This window comes from Balaenoptera borealis (assembly GCF_965194805.1).
Source record: "Balaenoptera borealis genome assembly, chromosome: 20".
NCBI classification, from domain to species: domain Eukaryota; kingdom Metazoa; phylum Chordata; class Mammalia; order Artiodactyla; family Balaenopteridae; genus Balaenoptera; species Balaenoptera borealis.
This window is the reverse complement of record NC_138879.1, coordinates 60,914,651-60,933,964: the sequence shown is the minus strand read 5'-3', so window position 1 is coordinate 60,933,964 and position 19,314 is coordinate 60,914,651. Positions and strand designations below refer to the sequence as shown.

General features: G+C 53.3%; 1 protein-coding gene across 9 annotated transcripts in view; it reads left to right on the top strand.

Annotated features, from left to right (window-relative positions):
• The window catches only part of MPRIP (myosin phosphatase Rho interacting protein), a 127,869-nt gene that overhangs the window by 34,147 nt on the left and 74,408 nt on the right, over positions 1 to 19,314 (top strand). For 5 of the 9 annotated variants that reach the window (XM_082374483.1, XM_082374482.1, XM_082374479.1 and 2 more), the window contains exon 3: positions 1,482 to 1,658. The exons of 1 other annotated variant lie outside the window; for it this stretch is intronic. In XM_082374483.1, coding sequence (XP_082230609.1) covers positions 1,482 to 1,658 — 177 coding nt within the window. The remainder of the gene's footprint in view (positions 1 to 1,481; positions 1,659 to 19,314) is intronic. 3 more of the 9 variants (XM_082374477.1, XM_082374486.1, XM_082374478.1) reach the window with 1 other exon arrangement.

Here is a 19,314-nt window from a genome sequence, read left to right as displayed (position 1 = left end):
CTGTAGCCCCCTCTTTCCCCTCCCTTCCTCCCCAGCTGGGAGCTCAGCAGATGAGCAGGAGTTGGCCTTAAGGGCCAACTTTGCTTGCGTCCCATCTCTCCTGGGCACCCAGCCCCAGGTGGGTCCTGCTGGACACAGGCTACTGCTCGGCCAGGTCTGAGCTGGAGCAGCGAGATGGTCAGACCAGCATCGTCCCGGGTCAGTGGCTTGTTCCTCTGTCAGGGAGCCCCTTTGGATTTGACTCCAATTAAAACATGCTTTGTTTTTCCACACACTTTCCTCCAGGTACTGCCGCCTGCCCCCTTCCCATCCCCTGCTCCCTTCCCATCCCCTGCTCCCCCGAGGGCCTCTGCCCTGCCTCTGGGTCTCTGCTGCCCCCAGCCTGAATGTTACACTCTGGGATGGGGCCTTGGTACCCCACAGAACTTGCTTTGTATCTGGGGTCTTTGGGCTTCCTTCCAGAATGGGTTTTAATTTTAAAAACAACAAATAGGAGCCTTGGAAATATTTCTCGGGAAGAGTCCAGGTGGCCCAGCCTCTACAGGTCCTCTTTGCAAGGCCATGTGAGTGCCCTGTTCCTGCCACCCAGGCATGAGGACAGCGAGGGCGACTGTGTTCCAGTGGCCGCAGTAACCAGGGAGCAGCCCTCTTTCCTCTTTTGTATTTAGGTCATACAGAACTGCCATTTCCAGCTTCTGATGGGAAAATCATTATTATAAATGATATAATTCTGGCCCAAAGCAAAGAGACATGATATTTTAGTTAGTTCTTGTGGCCTTATTGCCAGTAAAAGTATGAATTTTGTTGGGCTTTTGGAAATGTTGAAAATAGGTCATGGATCTTCATGATTATTTTTGGGATTTGGGGACCAGCAGTCTCACGTTCTAGACATTTCCCCCCCCCACAAAAAGGAAGGGCCTTTCTATTCCACTGTCAGTGCCATTGGACCTCCATCAGCCCCTGGTAGCCTGGCCTTTGGGTGGAGGGCAGCGAGGGGGCAGGGGCACCCTTTGCCAGTCACTCCCTCCCTGGACGTCAGAGTTGTTCCCACTGGCCTCCCTCCTCAGTTTTGATTTTTGTTACTTCTTTCCTCCTCTGTGAATACTGGCGTCCGGCTGGCTTTTTCCCTTTTTCAACCTCTCTGTGGGTCATTGGAACAACGCTTTTATACCATTTTTCCAGATTTTTTCAGAAGTGGGGAATCAGTGCTTGGCATTCTCAGGTTATCCCATATCATGTCAGGTAATTCATCAAATTAATATTGACACATTATTAGTAATAAGCTCTGTGCTGGGTACATAAAGAGTACAAAAAGGTGACCCAGACATTGCCTCTGCTCCTTTTTCTGAGGAGCTTACAGAGTAAAATAGATCAGGCATCTTTTAAAATCTCAGTGATTGGGAACACACTGGGTGGTTTGGGCCTCTCCACTGGCCCAGTCCTGGCTGACGAGGCCCTGTTCTTCTACCCCTGGGCCCCAGAAATGGAAGCTGTGCAGCCAGCGTGCCTCAGAGGCAGGCTTGTCAGGCGCAGGGGCTCGGCAAGTGGAGACGGGCCAGAACCCTCCCGACACCCTCTGTGTTCCATTGCAGAAATGGCAGCGCCGGTTCTTCATCCTCTACGAGCACGGCCTCTTGCGCTACGCCCTGGATGAGATGGTGAGTGTCCTCCTCCGCCCCGCCCCTCTCCGGCCCCGGCCTTCGCCAGGCCCCTTCGTCGCGGTGGCGTTGGCCTTGTCATGGCGGCTGTGTGCTCTTGCTTCGGCTTCTGCTCAGGAGGCTGGAGGTGTTGAAGCCCGTGTGGCAGCTGGTTGCAGCGGCCCTCACAGCCCCAACCTTTGCCTCGAGGCACCTTCAGTGGCCACGGGTGAGAGTCACGGTGAGGGAGGAAGTCACTTCTGTTCAGGGTGGTAGGAGCGCCTGGTTAGAGAGAAGCGGAGGAGGTTGCGGGCCCGCGGGAGCAGGTGCGGCCGCCCTGGGTGGGCGGGTGCCGGCTGAGCCCCGCGGATCCGTGCGTAGTGCAGGGCTCCTCTCAGGTCCGTTGCTGGAATTGGTGTCGCTCATCGTATTTGATGTTCAGAGGTCTCCTGGCCACAGGGTTAGTGTTCTGGTCACTAAGCCAGGGTGCACGGGCTCCGTCCTGCCCTGGCACCCACCTGGTTTGTTTCCTGGGCTGGATGAGTATTTACCAACCGGGTAGGATATTCTGGCTTTTCTTTTTCCACCCATTTTGTCTCCTGACTTTTTTCTAAAGGAGATCGGTCTCTCCTAGCTAATCTAAAGTATGACTGAATTCCAAGCTTTATAAAGGATTGAAGGTGGAAGCTTTGAGTGCCTTTTCCTGTTCCATTGGCGTGTGTGTGTGCGTGCGTGCGTGCCTTTGTGTGGCCAGCATTGTTAAACTGGGACTGTCCAAGAACATCTGTTCACACCGTGTAAGACAGGTTGACCCCACCCCTTTCAGAGTTCATTTCCTTGCTTCAGGGGTGAGAGCAGGGTTCTGGAAGTGTGAGCAGAGCACCTTGTAGTCTGTTGGGACACTTGAAGGTTCGGTGGTTATCACAGCTGATACGTGGCCAGGCCATCGGTGTTTCTGTTTCCATGCGGGGTCTTAATCTTTGTGATGTGATGTGTTTTCCATTTTGTTTGTGGGACAAGTTAATGGGTATGATATCTAGGAATGGAATTAATAGTTATGATACCTAGTTCTGTGTTGACTATTGCCTCATTGGTTCCTTCAAAAAAAGAATTTTCTTCTTTTTCATTCTTTCTGTTGAGCATATTTGTACAACGCGGATGGTCCACAGAGGGTTTTTGCCATGGAAACATCTGTGGTCCAGAGTAGTTTGAGGCGACTGGGTTGGTACCACCGGTGGTGGTAGAATTTGCTAGAGGCAGGAGCAGGGGGGCAGATTCACCTGGACACTCATTTCCTTTGGTGACTCAGCACTGCCCTCTGTGTTCTCCTGACTTGGCCGTCATGCCGGCAGGCGCCCTGAGGCGGGAGCTGGGCTCCGACCCGCCTGGAGGTTTACTTTGTCCTCCCTGTGCCTGTCTGACTGCTGTTAAGTCCCGCAAAGACTAACCATGGAGAACGGGCCTTGGAGGTCACTGGATGACATCCAGGCTGGGCCGGGCCATGAACCAGCCCGAGAAACAGAATTCCCTGGACTCGGCTTGGAGACTGATTCTTCTGGTCAGGAAATCTTTCTGTAGGTCCAGCTGGGGTCCGGTATAGTCCATGGTTCTCTTCAGCTGCACAAGCATGAGGGCGGCTGCTGGGCACCAACACACAGCACACGCTGGTCCGAGAGCTGCTCCTGCATGGCTGGGACCGTGAACCGTGGGCGACACCCGGCCGTGCCTTCCGGTCTCCCCACGACCTGCCCGTCCTGTGCTGCTCGGGCAGAGGTGGGACGTGCCAGCCATGGAGAAGAAGGAAGCCGGGGAAAACCGGGGCTGCGGAGAGGGTGTTCGGGGTGCCCAGGGTGGAGGGGTGGGCCCAGGTCACGCTGGCAGATCCCCGTGGGGATGAAGAGACTGACCGGTGCTGCTCTGTGCCCGGGGTGGAGGGGCGTCGTCTCTGTGCGTGACGGGCAGCGGTAGCAGTTGTGTTGGAATACCTTCAGAGCGACGTGGTTTTCCCTGTTGCGTTAGGAAGGCCCTGTGCGGGCAGCTCTGAGGAAGCCTCCGGGCCGTTTGTGCCAGGAGGCTGCTGAGGGGGCGGTCAGGTGCCGGCCGCCCGGTGGTCGGCGTTGGCGGCCGTTGCCGTGGGCGCTTGCGGGCGGGCTCCTTCTTGTGGGGCTGGAGCGGCCTCTCCCACCCCGTGGTCTGCGTCAGGCCTTGTTCTTCGTGGCCGCTCCCCAACCCAGAGGCCAGTTTTCCTGAAGCCTAGACTCCCTCCTCCACCTGGAGCAGAACACTGTGCGTGCAGACTTGTGTGCGAACGAAGTTCCAGCCGTGCCAGAATTTTCCTCTTTGAGTACCTAGAAGTGGAGCCGTGGTCCTCAGCTGGGCACCTTGTGCCTCCCAGGGCTGCCCGGCAATGTCTGGAGTCATCTTTGAGTCTCACAGCTGCACGAGGGTGCAGAGGCGCTGTTGGCACCTAGTGGGTGGAGGCCAGGGTGCTGCGAAACAGAGTGTGATGCCCAGGATGGCCCCACAGCAGAAGGTGATCCGGCCCCAAGTCCACAGTGCTGGGCTGAGAGACCCTGTGTGACCTGGTCCGTGGCTTACTTTTTTTCTTTTTTTTTTAAATTAAAATGTTCGACTTGCTATCATCCCTGTTCTTAAAAGGTTCAGAAGGCCCTACCCCTCAGATTTCCTGGGAGTGAGGGAGGTGATGGGCAGGGTTAGCCTGCTGGCTGGGACGGTGCATGCTGGGCCTGGAATAGGAATGGGCCCGTTCCTGGTGGGGAGGGGTTTCTGTGGGGTGTTTTTGCACATCCGGCGACCACAGGGCCAGCAGAACTGCTCGCGTGGCTCTCTGCTGGGGAGTGGGTAGGCACCGCTTCCTGTGGCAGCTCAGGGCAGTTCAGACCTCTGTGCCTGTAGAATAGGCCCATCTCGGTGTTGGTCTCCAAGAGCAGCAGCTCTGAGCAGCCCGTAGCCACTGCTGATCGTGCCACTGCTGCCAAGCTCAGCTTCAGCTCTCCCCCTTCCCCCGCCCACCCCATCCCTTCCCAGCGAATCTATTGCATGTAATAAATTAGCGTTTTATGGCTGGGACCTTAACACTTAGTCACAATCTGTTTCAAATTGTTATTTGGACTTTTATACAGTATTACTATTTGTTTTCATTTGCTTAAATGTTATCTTACCTACTGGATGGTACCTTTTTTCTTCAGTGCTGGGCCCCCTATAGTTTTTGGCACCTTCCTGTTGTCTGACCTGGGGTTTGGATAGCACAGACCTGGTAAATATTTGTTGAGTTGAAATAATCAACTTTGTAAATGCGTTGCTGCAGGATTTCTGTTTCAGCGTGGGGAGGAGGTGGGACCTGCGCACTCCTGGGAGAGCGATTAGGTGCGTTTTGCATCCAAGCTCTTAGCGGTTCCTCAGCAGAAAGGAGAATGCGCTCCAGAGCATAGGGTGGGGACCCAGAGGGGCATGGTGGTGGCCAGGAGGCCCGGAGGAGGAGGGCTGCAGTCCCTGGGTCAGCGCCTGCCTGGAGGGCTGCTTCGAGAGGCCCTCCTGCGTGGGCTCTTCTGCTGGGTCTGGGGCCTCAGGCTAGTCTGGCTCCAGGGGTGACTGTTGCCTTTCTCTTCCAGGCGGCTCTGAGATGGGACTAACCTTCGGGAGTCATTTTTCCTTTTTTGGGAAATTTCTTTCTCGATACACCCACATACCCTGTAACTGTTGGGTGTGGAGGAGAGGCAAATTGCCCAAAAAAGGAAAAAAAAATTCCCAAACGCAAGCCGAGGTGAGGTGGGCTCAGGGCAGCCTCACAGACAAGTGGGAGCCTGAGCAGTTTGGCTGCGCCTCTGTTTCTTCAGGAGTGGACAGAGGGAAGAATCTAGAAACCCAGGCTGCTGCCTCTCTCTCTCCTCTGCTTTTGTTTCTCCCCCTGTGCTCTGCCTGTTCGTGTACCAAATGCTGCCACTTTCCTTGAGCTTTTGGGGACTGATGTAAAGCTAAGGTGCTGGGGTCACTAGAAAGCTTTCCTAAAGAAGCTCCCCATCCAGAGGGGGATCCAGGGCCCCGAGTTTCAGGTGGAGCCGCTGGGCTGTGAGGCTCTGGGGCTCCGGGGGGGACCGTGCCCGATGAGCTCTGGAAGCCTTGTCTCTTGATTTCGTCTTCTCTTCCTTTTTCCTCCTGGAAGCCAGGCAAAAACATGTTCTGTTGTTGTTGCTGTTTGCTTTTAAACTGTGGTAAAGTATGTGCAACAAAATTTACCATTTTAGCCATTTTTAAGATTATAGTTCAGTGGCATTAAGCACGTTCACGTTGTTGTGCAGCCATCACCACCATCCCTCTCTAGAGCCCCTTCCATCTTCTAGGCTGAAACTCTGTCCCCATTAAACCCTCACTCCCCACCCCTCCCCCAGCCCCCACCACACACCCTTCTGCTTCCTGCCTCTACGGGTTTGAGGACTATAGGGACCTCCTGCAAGTGGGGTCATATGGTATTTGTCCTTCTGTGTCTGGCTTATTTCACTTAGCATAATGTCCTCAAGGTTCATTCATGTCAGAGCATATGTCAGAATCTCTTTACTTTATTTTATTTAAAAAAAATTATCTATCTATTTATTTATTTAATTTGGCTGTGCTGGGTCTTAGCTGCGGCATGTAGGATCTAGTTCCCTGACCAGGGATTGAACCCGGGCCCCCTGCATTGGGAGCGCGAAGTCTTAACCACTGGACCACCAGGGAAGTCCCAGAATCTCCTTATTTAAAAAAAAACAAAATTCTGGAAGGTCTGATGCTGTTGAACTCTTTCTGCTCTGAAACAAACTGACCCTGGGTCTCTCCTTTGTGGGAACCGTGCAGAGGTTGTACCCGTGCTTCCCCGGCAGGTGTGTGGGGTGTCTTCCCCCCTCCTCTGCCCTGAGATTCCTAGAAAGTCTGGACAGACCAGAGCTTTGCGCCTTCACAGGGGCCATGCTGCAAGGGCTTCAGTGTGCTTCACATCCCTACACATAGTAGGGAGAACACTTTTAGCCCTTGGGTAGTGCCTTGTTCGAGGGCAGCTGTGGGTTTGTCAGCCCCCTAGGAGGAGACGCTCCAGCCTGAGAAGTCGCTCTTGGGGTCTGTGCTTTCATGTGAAGTGGCGGGCTTGGTCTGAACGCTCTTCAGAGGATGCTGAGTGCTAACAGGTTAGGGTTCTGGCTCCTTTACATTTTTCTTCCTGTAGGACCAAGTCCTGGAGGTTGCTTTGATCCCAGGACCTTTGCCCACTTCATTCTGGATGCATTTGGGCCCCAGGGGAGCATGGGGAGGGACTCACCTTGGCCCTGCTGCCAGTGGGGACTGTCTTTGAGGTTCTCTCGCTCCTCTGCAGCTGAGTCCCCATCGCATCTCCTGCTCAGAACCTCCTGAAGGCAAGGCCCAGGTAGCCACAGTTTAAATAACCACTCCCTGCGATTTTAAGAAGCACAGACATTGGAGAACCCCTGCTTTAAGCGCTGGCTCTCCTTCCCCTTGCTTGGAGCTTTCCTAGGCAGGCCGACACATCTGAGTCATTGGTAACCACGGTGGCTGTTGTGTCCGTAGCAAAGGGCCGTGGGGGAGGACACACGGCCAAAAGAAGGTTCCTCTCACGGTGACGCTCACAGCCTGTTGGGACCCACGTGGACACGTGAGGGTTAAATACCAAGCGGACCGCAGTGCGCACGCTCTTCAGGGCAGTGGATGGACTGGGGAGTCAGAGGAGTCTTCTGGGAGGAGAGAGGGGCCCTTGGCCACCATCCTGCTGGTCACAGGGTTGGGGAGGGGCCGCACGCTCAGCTCGGTGCTCTGTGTTTGCTCTTCAGGCACGACCTCTAACGTGATGGTCACAGCAGTATTGGTTGACAGATACTGTTACTCTGTTTCACGGAAGAAACTGAGGCCCCGAGAGATGGTGGCATCACTCAACTTATGAGTGACAGAACTGGGATTTGTGAACTGGTGAGACGCCTCCTGGGAGAATGACGGGGTCCTTCCCCCGCTGTGTCTAGTGATGGGCGGCTCTGCGTGCGGTGTGGGAGGTGGCGCTGGCCGAGGGCCAGGCTGGCTCTTGGCCTCCTGCCCACCCCTCGGGTCTGTCTGTAGCCACAGACTGGCAGCTCTAGGAGGTTCTCATGTGCCTTCCAGCTCGCTGAACTAAACTAACTTCAGGCCTGCAGTCCGGGTGTGTGGACGTACATTCAGAGATGTGTAGAAATCAGAACAGTACTCAGCCCCGTGCTTGTCCGAGCTGCGGAGAAGCTTCCCCACATCTGATGTTTTACGGATTAGTCTCATGTCTTTAGATTTATTTTTAAACCCGTCATGTGTTTGGCCTGGCTTCGGCCTTCGTACTTTTCCACGCAGTTTCAGCCTCCAGGGCACAGAGGCAGGCCTGCTGTGTCAGGGTGCCGGGAACCTGAAGGGTGTAGGGAGAGAGCTTTGGTTTGGGGTCCAGTAACTAAGGGTTTTGCTCTGGTTCCGCTCTTTCTGACTGAGCGTCCTTGAGCAGGGCCTCCTGCCTGCCTGATTTCCCTCCACAGAAGCCTCGTGGTGGTGTTGGGCCCACCGTGAGCCTGGGCGTCCTTCCTTCCTTCCCCTCCTCTGCTCAGCCGCTCCTCTGCAGTCCTGTGCTTGCCGTGGTAAAACTGGTAGTTTTGAAAAATAGCTTTGAACTGGGAAGTGTTCTCATCCTTACGCTAGCCTGTGAGCAAGATGCGGGCTGTTACAGAATGGAAGCCATTCCCGGGCCCTGCAGATGCACCACGTTCCACTGGGCCCTCCCGGTGCTGTCACAGACAGGTTGGGAGACCTCTGTCTTTCAGTGGAATTCTGCACAGAAACTTAATACAAGTTTTAAAACTGATACAGTCTGGCACTACTTTAGTTGAAATTGTGGGATAATCCCACCCCTCCTTCACCCCCGCCCCCACCCCCGCCCCCACCCCCCCCAGCTGCAGAGAAGAATATGCCCTGACTGGACAGACCTGCTTCTGAGGTAGAATCATCTGGGTGTCTGAAGGCCCAGTCCACTAGCCTGCACGAGCAAGGCACCTCTTCTGTGTCGACCATTTAATTAACTTAGTTTTCCAAAATAATGAACTTTAAAAAAAACATTTGCAGAAGTGGTAAGTGCTTTGCCAGTGTTGCCTGATGTGTGAACAACACCCATCTTTCAAGGTAAACTCTGAGGCTTCTGCAGGGGCTGTTGTTCATGAGGAAAAGTGGAGAGTGGCTCTCCGCTCTCAGTGGCTCAGCCTGGGAGAGCTCAGGAGTCAATGCACCCGCCGGCCTGTCTAGAAGGTGATTCCAGGGTGTTGAGGTGTTTTACCCCTGCATGCTTTAATTTTCTAGACTTGGGGGCTGTAGATTAATTCCTTACCCTATCTTTACTTAATCATGACAAACTACACATCATTTTCACCTCTTTGAGAGGGATGTTGTAGCATTTAATTCCTTAATGACTCTTATGTATGTTGCAGATAAAATAGAGTCTGTAAATGTGTATTATGTATGCAAGGGCTTCCTTGGCTGGAGGTGTATGTAGTCTCTTGGGGCGGATGTGGATGACAGCATGAGGGGTGGGTGCAGAGAGGACCCTGAGCTCTGCCTCTGGGCTTCCTGCAGGCCGCTTTGCCCTAGAGCATCTTTGGGTCAACTTCAAGTTACTTGGAAATGTTACAGTGAGTGAGCAAGGAAGGGCAAGATGAACCCAGTTGGGACTGGGAACTCCTCCCAACTGACAGCAGAGCCTTGTTGTCAAAAGGTCAGGGGTCAGCGGTGAAACTCACAAGTGTCGCATGCCTTCTTTCCCCAAGTTTGACTCACTGGGACGCAGGAGACTTCACCCATTAGAATGAGGCATCCCTGTGTACAGATGTTGTTCCCTGGAAACTGGTGGCCGAACTTTAAGTCCTTCCCTGCGCTCCCCTCCTTTTAACTGAGTTGAGGAGGAGCTTGGAGACATAGGCTTGTTAAGATGTCTGAGCCTGGTGTCTGTTGGAAGGTGCAGCATTCTGCCTCTGGTAGCTTTTTGTTGTCGTTCACCACTCTGCATGCTGGCTTGGGTGACGTTTCTCAGTATGGAACAGCTGGGGGATGGGGCCACCAGCAGTTAATGATGGGGCTGTTTGGGATGAAGAACAGAGGTTTCTAGAGATGACCTGGTCCAGGTGTCCATTTGTGGCTGGGGAAACCCAGTGCAGGAGGGGCTCAATCAGTAGGTGTGGGGCAAGCCGTCAGGTTCTTGGTTGCCTAGTCCCAAAGGGAAGGGCTAACTGTTAACATGGGGGGCCTGAGTCTGGGGCAGGGCAGATGTTCTGTGCTTTCAGTGTTAGGATCTGTCACCTGGTGGCCTGAGCCTCGTAGAGGAAAGAAGTTAGAGAAGAACACATGGGAATGAGTGGCTACAGAGGGTCAGGTAGAAGGGAGCAAATACATACCTGTCAGGTGGGCTAGGAAGGCTCTACAGGTAACCTGAATCATTCACAAGAACCAAGAGAAGACACAGGCACCACTCCCAGGTGGGTCCAGGTCAGACCGATCTCCTTCCTCTGTCCCTTGTCCCCAGGACGCATATTTCCATGTGGGTCTCCCTGTACAGGGCAGTGAGCACCTCGAGGCAGAGCCTGCTATTTGCCTGCATAGATGGGACCTTAAATAATACACGCGGGTGTGGGAGAAGCTCGGCACCTGTTGGCTGACCAAGTGGGGAATCGGTCTGCTGTCCTCCTTGACTCTGGCGCTTGAGTCTCTGTCATAAACGTTTAAGAAGGCCGCCCCCGGGGAATCCTCCTTCTTTGACTTTCAGACCAGAGTGAGAGGACTTGGTGACCGGGTTGCCCCATGAGTGCCTTTCTGTGTTACTGGGACCGTCCTGTGTACTTTCCTTCCTTCCCAGTTACCTGAGTGCTGAGTCAAGGACAGCAGAATAGGGATCAGCTACCTGCCTGTGTCTGGTGCCGGTGAGCCTAGTGAGAACCCACGGTCTTCCCTCTGCTTCTCCCAGGGTGCCCGCAGCTGCTGAGGGGCACACACGACTCGTGCACAGAGGAGGCTGCAGGAGGTTCTCCGTCCTCTCGTCCACTTGTTCCCCTGTCCAGCCCGCTGCACGCACACAGCTCCTTCAGTGATGGGAGGAGGTGATGGGGGTGGTCGGAGCAGCAGTTCTCTTGAGCTGGGGGAGGGAGTTCTGTGGCCCTCACTCTGCGCTGGCATAGCAGCTGAGGCCGGGCAGTGGTGGGTGTCCTTGTTGGAGGTCTTCAGAGCTGTGGGGGGACTTCTCTGGCAGCTGCAACTGTGGCCTGGAGGGTGAGCGTCTGTGGTAATGGGCTGGGCAGCTCTGGCTCTCATGCAGAGACGGGAGTGACTTTGGGTTTTAGGAAAGTGAGCAGCTGGGAATGATTGGTTAGGAAGCTAATTAAGTGGCAGCAAGGAGAGAACTATCAAAAAATGGGTCATTTTATGCGAGTCAGCAACAGAAAACATTTGGGGTCCAAGAAACAAAGCCAAGTGACTGGTACTGGTGTGTCCACGTGTGTGCCCACAGTGCCCACACGCGCCTCTGCAGGGCTGGACGGCATGAAGCCAGGCTGCAGAGGCCTCCAGGGCATAGCCCCTGCACCCCGACTTTGCGGGCTCCTCACTCTGCCCCCACTCAGGACCCTGTCATGCACCCAGCCCTCCCCACATGACCATCTCCTTCCTTTGGACTTTCCTGGGAAATGGGCAACACACACAGTCTGATAAGCCAATCCACTTAAGGCATTAATTGTGAGTAGGCAGCTTAATATGTTAGTGTCTTAATCTCTCCTGCCCTCCTTCCCTCCACAACACTCTTTCGGAAGAATCTTTTCTGGGACAGGGAAGGGAAGGGGATGTTCTTTTTGGCAGAAAAGCCCTCTGAACCCAGGGCATGATTCCACTGGTAGAATCTCACAGATGGCAGGCGGGGTTTCTTAAGGAAGGTACCTCACTTGGTACCATGTGATGACTTATTCTGAAGGGCTGATCCAGCCCACGTGCACGTTGATGAACTGATCATTCACGGATGTCTCTCGAGTGTCAGAAGTGAGCTCAAGGTGGCTTCATTCTGGGCAGAGAATTCTGATGATGATACACAATGTGTAAGTGTATTAGTCTCCCGTGGCTGCCATGCCCACTGCCACTGACCTACTGTCTTAAGACAGCACTGACTTGCTCCCACAGTCCTGGAGGTCAGGAGTGCAGCTCGGCATCACTGCGGCTCCAGGCGACAGTGGTGTCTCGCCCTTTTCAGATTCCAGGGACCGCCTGCGCCCCTCGGCTCGTGGCCCCTTCCTTGCCTCTCTGCTTGCATCGTCACCTCTCCTCGCCTGTGTCGGTTCTCCCCCGCTTCTCTCCTGAAAGGACACTTGTGATGACATGTAAAGCCCACCCGCATAAGGTGGGATCATCCCTGCATCTCAGGATCTTTAATCACACCTGCAGAGTCCCTTCTGACATCTGAGGTCATACTCACAGGTTCTGGGGATTGGGGTGTGGATATCTCTGGGGCCATTATTCAGCGGCCACAAAGGGTGTGATTGGAGGAGCTCATGCAGAGTGCTCTGGACACAGAGCAGGGCAAGCTGGCTCTGCCTGGAAGCTTTCACAGCGGAGAGGAGCTGGGCCAGGTCTTAGGGCTGGAGGGCTTTGCCTGGGATGGGGCCGGGAGACAGTGGGCATGGCTGGCTCTTCACTTCGTCTTCCTCCCTCCTCCTGTCCTCAGCTCCGGTTCTGGGCAGGGTTAGGTGGTGCTTGTGGATGCCCCTGCCGGGCTTGAGACAGGCACCGGAGATGGGAACAGAGAAAGGCAGTACATGGAAGACGGGAAGGAGAACGATGGGCCCACCCACGGTTGTCCCCAACGGCACAAATCCGCTGTGTTTCCAGAGTGAGCCAGGCACGGGTGCAGCGTGGGGAAGGACCGGCCCTGTACCCATGAGGGGACGGAGAGGTGACGTGGCCCAGGTTATGGGGTCAGCTCCTTGACACAGCCCTCCCAGCCGAAGGTTCCGCAGACAGCACGCTGGCATCCCTCCCATCGAGCTGGCCCGCAGGGCGAGGTGAGGGAAGTGGGAATCCCACGTCGTCCTGTTGGCGAGGCTGGTTCTGTGTGACTTCTAACGAGGGTGGAATTGCTGACCCAGCCAGTGGGACCGTGGGGTGTGGGAATGGGGCAGTGCAGGTGGAGGGGAAAGAAACCCCCCAAACCGCGGAGGGAGGCGCTGAAGGACTTTGTACCGCGGCAGTTGTGGCCCACCTCCAGCCGCCCGGGAGCACGCTCGTCCTCGAGCAGCGGAGAAGGGTCCTTGCGGCCTCATCGCAAGGCCGGGATTCCAGCCAGCTTCTGCTGCACCTGCTCTCTGACCCTCCTCAGGTCACCTTCCTTTTGGGCTTCTGTCTGTACCTCTGCCTGGTGGATGCGCTGGGCTGTTCTTCCCAGTCCACTGTCAGTGATTCACTTTTCCCTCTGAACCCACTGGTGGGGCTTGTACCTGTCTCCCCGCTGACCAGTGAGGGTCTGGGGGCCCGACAGTGCTTTGCGGTGCCCAGGCCCCAGCTGAAAGGCCGTGTGCACGGATGCTCGTCAGCGGCATCAGACTGCGTGTCTAAGGGCGCGGTGGCTGTCACCGTCTAAGGGCGCGGTGGCTGTCACCGTCTAAGGGCGCGGTGGCTGTCACCGGGGCAGAGGCCCGAGGCTCCCTTCCTCCAGGGAGCCATGGACATTTTTTGGAACCAGCTAGCCTCTGATAAATGCAGAGCTAAAAAAAAACCACGCCCAATCACTGTGCTAGCTGCTGCTCTCACTGGGTTCCCATTTAATCCTGAAAATGGTTCTGTGGGGAGAGCCCAAGGTGAACCTTGCCCAAGGCAGAGCTGGGCTTCTGGCCTTGAGCCGTGGGTGGGAGGCCTGGCGGGCGGAGCCGCTCTGGCTCCTGTGCTGTGAGCGGATCCCCCTCCCAGCACCCGGGGCCGGAGCTCTGCCTGGTTAACGTGCTGTGATGGGTGCTGACGCCTGCTGAGCGCACAGGGCCGTGACGGGCAGAAAAGGGCCAGGCAGCCTCTTTTCCTCCGTCCCTCCCGTAAGGCAGCCAGGGTCTGAAGAATCCCCTGTTGGGTGGAGGCCAGACGTGTGCCTGGTGTGGAGGACACGCCTGGCCCTACCTTCCAGCGCTTTCTCAGGAGGAGACCTACCAGCACCGCCACACATTCGGGTGCCGGTGGTTGAGGGGCCAGGCAGTGGTGGATGTGGGTCCTCGAAGGCGTCCTCTCCTTCAGCCCTCACCTTTGACAGATGAGGAAAGGGAGGCACGGAGGGGAGGAGGGGTCTCCGCTGTCACCCTCCAGCAGGTTCAGAGGCACGGCTGCGCCTCCACGCGGGGCTCTCACTGCCTGGAGTCAGGGTTGTGTGTGAACAGGAGCCGTGAGCTCCCCATTCCCGCACCAGCAGACCCTCGTGTCTGTAATTGGCGCTCAGTCAGTCCTCCCTGCCCATCCGCTGGAGGAAGGTGGGGAGCAGGCCCGAGACAGGCTGGGGTACCGACCCCAGCTTGAGGTAGGAGGTGCGGCGTGAGTGTCAAGAGGACGCTTCAGGCTTCTGATCTTTTGGGGGCTTCCTTCCGAGACAGAGAAGAGCACACGATTCCTGCTCTGTGAGAAGAGGTTAGGAAAACAGCCTGACCCCACATTGTTGGTGGGAATTCTCGAATGTTCCCTGATGCTCCTTCCTTTCTCTTCATGGGCTTCCCTTGGCCACTGGACCAGGTCACCGTGCCCAGCTTCTTATCTGCCCTTCTATTGCTGAAATAAACACAAGCCCTGCCTTTCCAAACCAGGAAAAGCAGGGTGAAAGTGTCCTCTTAGGGGTGCCAAGCCATTTTATCTTCTTTGTCTAAGTAGGCCCACGTAGGGGACATTGACAGACATTGGGATGTCTTCTTAGATGGGACCCCTTGTCCTGCTGGTGTGGGCCAGGGGAGGGCGGCCACCACTGCCCGGAGGGCGGGGCAGGGCCAGTTCTCTGCAGAAGGAGTGGGTGTGGAAGCACTCCTGTTCTGTGTGTTCACTTATCCACTCACTAACGACTTGCCAGGTCACGGGCCTTGGTTCCTAAAGGATGCTTGAAAGGATGGAAGAGGGGAGAGTCGCTGTATGGAGCGTCAGCCTTTTGGTTTAATAGTGTGAACATCCGCTAGCTTGGTAGCATTTTCATCCATACTGGCTTCTTCCATGGATTGTTAGCCTCTTCCCATCAGGGAGAAAAGCATTTGCCGAATTTTAGAACACACCTGGTTATTTAGTTTAAACTTTACATTAAACCCCCAAATCCAGTGTTCAAACAGTCTCAACCTTAGAAATGATCTTTCTGTAATTACTTTGGGAAACACATGAACTCTCCTCCAGTGAAGGCCGTGTTTGAGGTTTTTGACTTAGGGAAAACAGTCCTTTATTTCTAACAGCCTTGCCCAGGGAGGAAATAATATACGCACACACCCTAAAGAGAAGTTGCATCCAGAGCTAACTGACTTGTCTGAAGACCCTGGAGGTCAGCCTCCTGGACCTGTGGGGGTGATGGCGAGCAGTCTTTTGAAAGGTGTGCGTCCGTTTCCGGCCAGTAGCTCAGTATTTACCCTGGGATCTCTGTGCTCCCTGACGTACGTGAAGCCTGAAAATGGGCCAGATGGGAATTTTAAACCATCGTGGGGGCTTTAATTTTTTTTTTTTAATAATATACATACATAGTTTAAAAAGTCAAGTCTGTAGCCACAACACTTGTTATACAGAAGCGTGCACCACCCTGCCCCACTCCTTCCTCCTGTGCCTGTTCCCACAGGAGGCCACTGTCAGTTCTTGTAGCTGGAGGATTTCAGTACTTACCTCTGTGTTTGTAAATAACACATGTATCCTGTCATTTCTTGAGTTTCGGAAGGCGCTGTCTGTGGATTTCATTCCCCACACGCAGGGTTCGGTTCTTGTGCCTGCTGGCTTTGCCACCCTCACCTCCCCACACATCCGTGTGTGCGGGCACGGGCCTGCCTCACACCCTCTCTCGTCCTCCCCCATCCTGCCGACACAGGCGCAGGGCAGTAAACAGTAGGGTTAAGTCAGTAGTGTTTACGTTATTATGACACTGTAAGAAATGTGCATGTCCAAGCCATGTAGTACCCCATGACTATGTTTCCTTTCACATTTGATTTCTCTTGCAGTTGATAATTGCCCTCCCCCCTTCGTTTGTTTGATTTATATTTAACTAAGCTTGATTGAACTTTAAACTTTCTGACAGAACTACAAAACTCCTCTTAGTGTGGGCAAGTCCCTAGGTCAGTGGCTCTTCTTTTTCCATGGTCACATCCTTCATGGAGCCTTTTCTCCTCTTGTTGCCATTTGGCTCTTCTCCAGGCCCGCTGCTTAGCTCTTGACTTGGGAGTTCCCTTCCTCCTCCTCCTGAGTTTCTTAGATGGATCTCTTCTTTTTTGGTTTGCTTCTCCATTTGATAAAGCCTCTTGAGAAGGGCACAGGGAAGAAAAGTTTTGAGACCTTGCATGTCTAAAAATGCCTTTCCTACCCACACTCTCGATTTGGTAGCTGGACTGGTTATAGGATGTCAGGCTGGAAATAATTTTCCCTTGGAATTTTGAAGGCTTTGTTCTTTGTTTTTAATTTCTGCCATTGCTATTGAGAAGTTCATGTACAAAGGATCTGATTCCTGATCCTTTGTAAATGAATGGAATTTTCTCTCTGAAAACTTTTAGGAGCTTCTCGTTATCCCTTGAGTTCTAAAATTTCATGAAGGTATGCTTCGGTGTGGATCTGTTTTCTTTCATTGAGTCAGAAGCCTGTGTACCTTTCAATGAGGAAAGTTCTGTCCTTCTGGTCCAGAAAGTTTTCTTGTATTTTTTTTCCTCTGGTAATTTCTTTTGCCTTGTTTTCCCTGGTCTTTACTCTCGGAGCTCCTGTTATTTGGCTGTTGGTCCTTTTGGACAGGCTCTGATTTTATTGTCTTTTTGCATGGCTTTGTCGTGTCGGAGATTTCATTAACCTTGCCGTAAACCCTTCTATTTCTGATCCCAGCTATCCTGTTTTCTTATTTTTATTCTGGTTCTTAGGTCAGCTGTCGTATTTTTAGTTTCTTAGGGCTCATTTTTTGTTCTCTGTGTGTCCCTTTTTATAGCATCTTATTCATGTTTCATGGATGCAATACTTTCTCTTATAATTTCAGTTATTTTGAAATTCTGTTCTGTCTGTGGTCTGACTTGCTTTCTTCTTAGGTCCCTTTCTGCCTGTTTTGGTCTTGGGCTTCCTCATCCAAGTTGTGACCCTTGGCTGTACGTTTGTATTTAAGAACGAGACTGTGTGTGTGCGGGGTATACGTGGGTGACTGGTTGGCCTCGTCTTAGAAGGACAGTCAGGCAGGGAACTGGCAAGTCCCCAGATCCAAATCCTCTGCTCTCCAGTCTGGGAGACCTGTGGGCAGCAGAAGAACGTGGTGTTAGGGAGACCTCAACTTTCAGGATGCAGACTTTCATGGAATCTTCAAACCCCCCCACCCCCCAACCCGTGGTGCCTGCTGCCCAACGCCCAGAGCCTTTTCAGAGAGTACCTTCCGGGCGCTGCTGGCGAGAGCTGGGCCAGGGTCTGACTGCTCCTTGAACAGGGGCTGACCAGGCCTCCTGCTCTCGGCCTTGCCTCCTCAGTCAGAGGTGCCTGGGGCCTCTAGGCCCTGAGCTTGCTGCTGTTCTGGGACAGCGTCAGCCTCCTCCTCCTGGTTTCCCTCCAGAAGCTTCCTCTGCTTCACCTGGCCACTCTCCGTGTATGCACACCCACTTCCGAGGTTTCAAAATTTATTTAATATCCCACATCTGCTGCTATCTCCTCTCCAGTTTTTTGTCTTTGAGAGTTTATACCTTTTAAAGATTCCCTGTGGTCATTTTTATTAGGGTTTTATCAGCAACTCAAACATGTCACTGTGTGATTTTGGCAGTGTTTGACTGGAGACCCCCCTCACGCATTTCAGGAATCGGTTTGCACAGAGGGCATGTGCGTGGGCACTCCCTCCTGCCTGCCGTACTCCTCTGTTTCTAGGCTGCTGCTGCCTTCTGTTCTCTCCTTGATTTGTCCTGTGTGGGTCAGTTCTTGCCCTGGGTCAACATAGCTCTTCATGTGTGCCTAGTGGGGTGTGTGTGGCGTGCTTGAGAATGAATGTATACCTGCCTGCTACGGGTGTATGTGTGTTCGCCTCCTGAATTGTGTTCAATCTATAATTTGCTTCAGCACCTTTTATGAGGAAGAGATACTTTCATAGATAGTTGAAATTCTTGATTCTCTGGTTGGAAACCCAGGGGTTAATGATGATTGCTGTTCCAGAAAAGTTAGAGGGAGATAGTCTGTCTAATCTCCCTCTGGTGAATAAGGCCCTTGACTGACTGGGCCCAGTCACCTACTTGTACCAACAATAAGACCCTTGTTGTCATGGGCTGGGCAGGTTCTGTAACTGATACTCTGGCTGCGTTGAGAAAGGCCGTCAGGGGATCTGGGGCTTGGGCCTGTCCTTATCCCAGGGCCGCATACGCTATCGTGTTTTCCTTCTCCCCACATCGCGTGTTTTCCTGATGACTCTTCCTGGAATCTTAGGAAACCAGGAGAGGGGTTGAATTCATTCATTCACTCATTGCTTGCTTGTTGTACGCCATGGATGGGCTGGGAGTTGGAAAAATAAAGATGAGAAAGGGTCCTGCCCTCCAGGATCTCAGAGTCCGTAGTCAGGAAGGAGTGGTTAGCCAGCACAGGGGCACAGTGCTGAGAGAGACAGACGCACACACCCTGCACGGCCCCAGGAGTACTCCTGCCAAGCTCTGGGTCTCTCCGGGAAGGAACAAATTAGGAGTAATCTGGAGGTGGAGATGCAGGATTGGTCAAAGCACAGAGATGGTGGTAGAAGATGGGGCTAAAGAAATAGTGATTTTTGCTCCCCAATGCCAGAAATAAAATATGTTCATGATGAAAATTTTGGGAAACACACAAAAAGCATGCAAAAAACAAAGTTGCCCTATACCAAGAGATAAAAATCTGTCAATTTCATGGTTTATGTGTCCTCTTAGGATGTGTAGTTGTATACTTATGTGAGGCCTAAAAGTAAGATTGTTATATTTAATAAAACTCTTCTAACAGTTCCTTATGTCACCCTTTGAAGTGCAGTCTTTAATAGCTGTGTACTATGCCATCAGGTAGCCGTGTTTACTCAGTTCCATACTGTGGGCCTTCAAGTTGCTCTTAAGTGCTTTCTTTTTCTTTCTTTCTTCTTTTTTTTCTTAATATAATGCTTCAGCAGACGTTCCCAGAAGCAGAATTGCTGGGTCCCGGGTGTGAATGTTTTTGAGGTAGTCGATAGTTAGTTATTGCTGGATTGCACTCCGGAAACGCCGCACCGCATCAGTGGGAGGAGGGCGTCCAAGGTCGCCCACTTTGTTCTCCATTTTCCTCTCTCCACGTCCTGTACCCAGATTTGTGTGGCTGTTCCGGAGGCTGTAGAGAGATGCTTGCTGAGTGAGGCACCCCACAGACGGTTCAGACCATATTTGTGGTCTCAAAGAACCGAGATAGCCTGACTCATCGGAAGGCTGGAGATAATTGAAAAGCCTTATTTTAG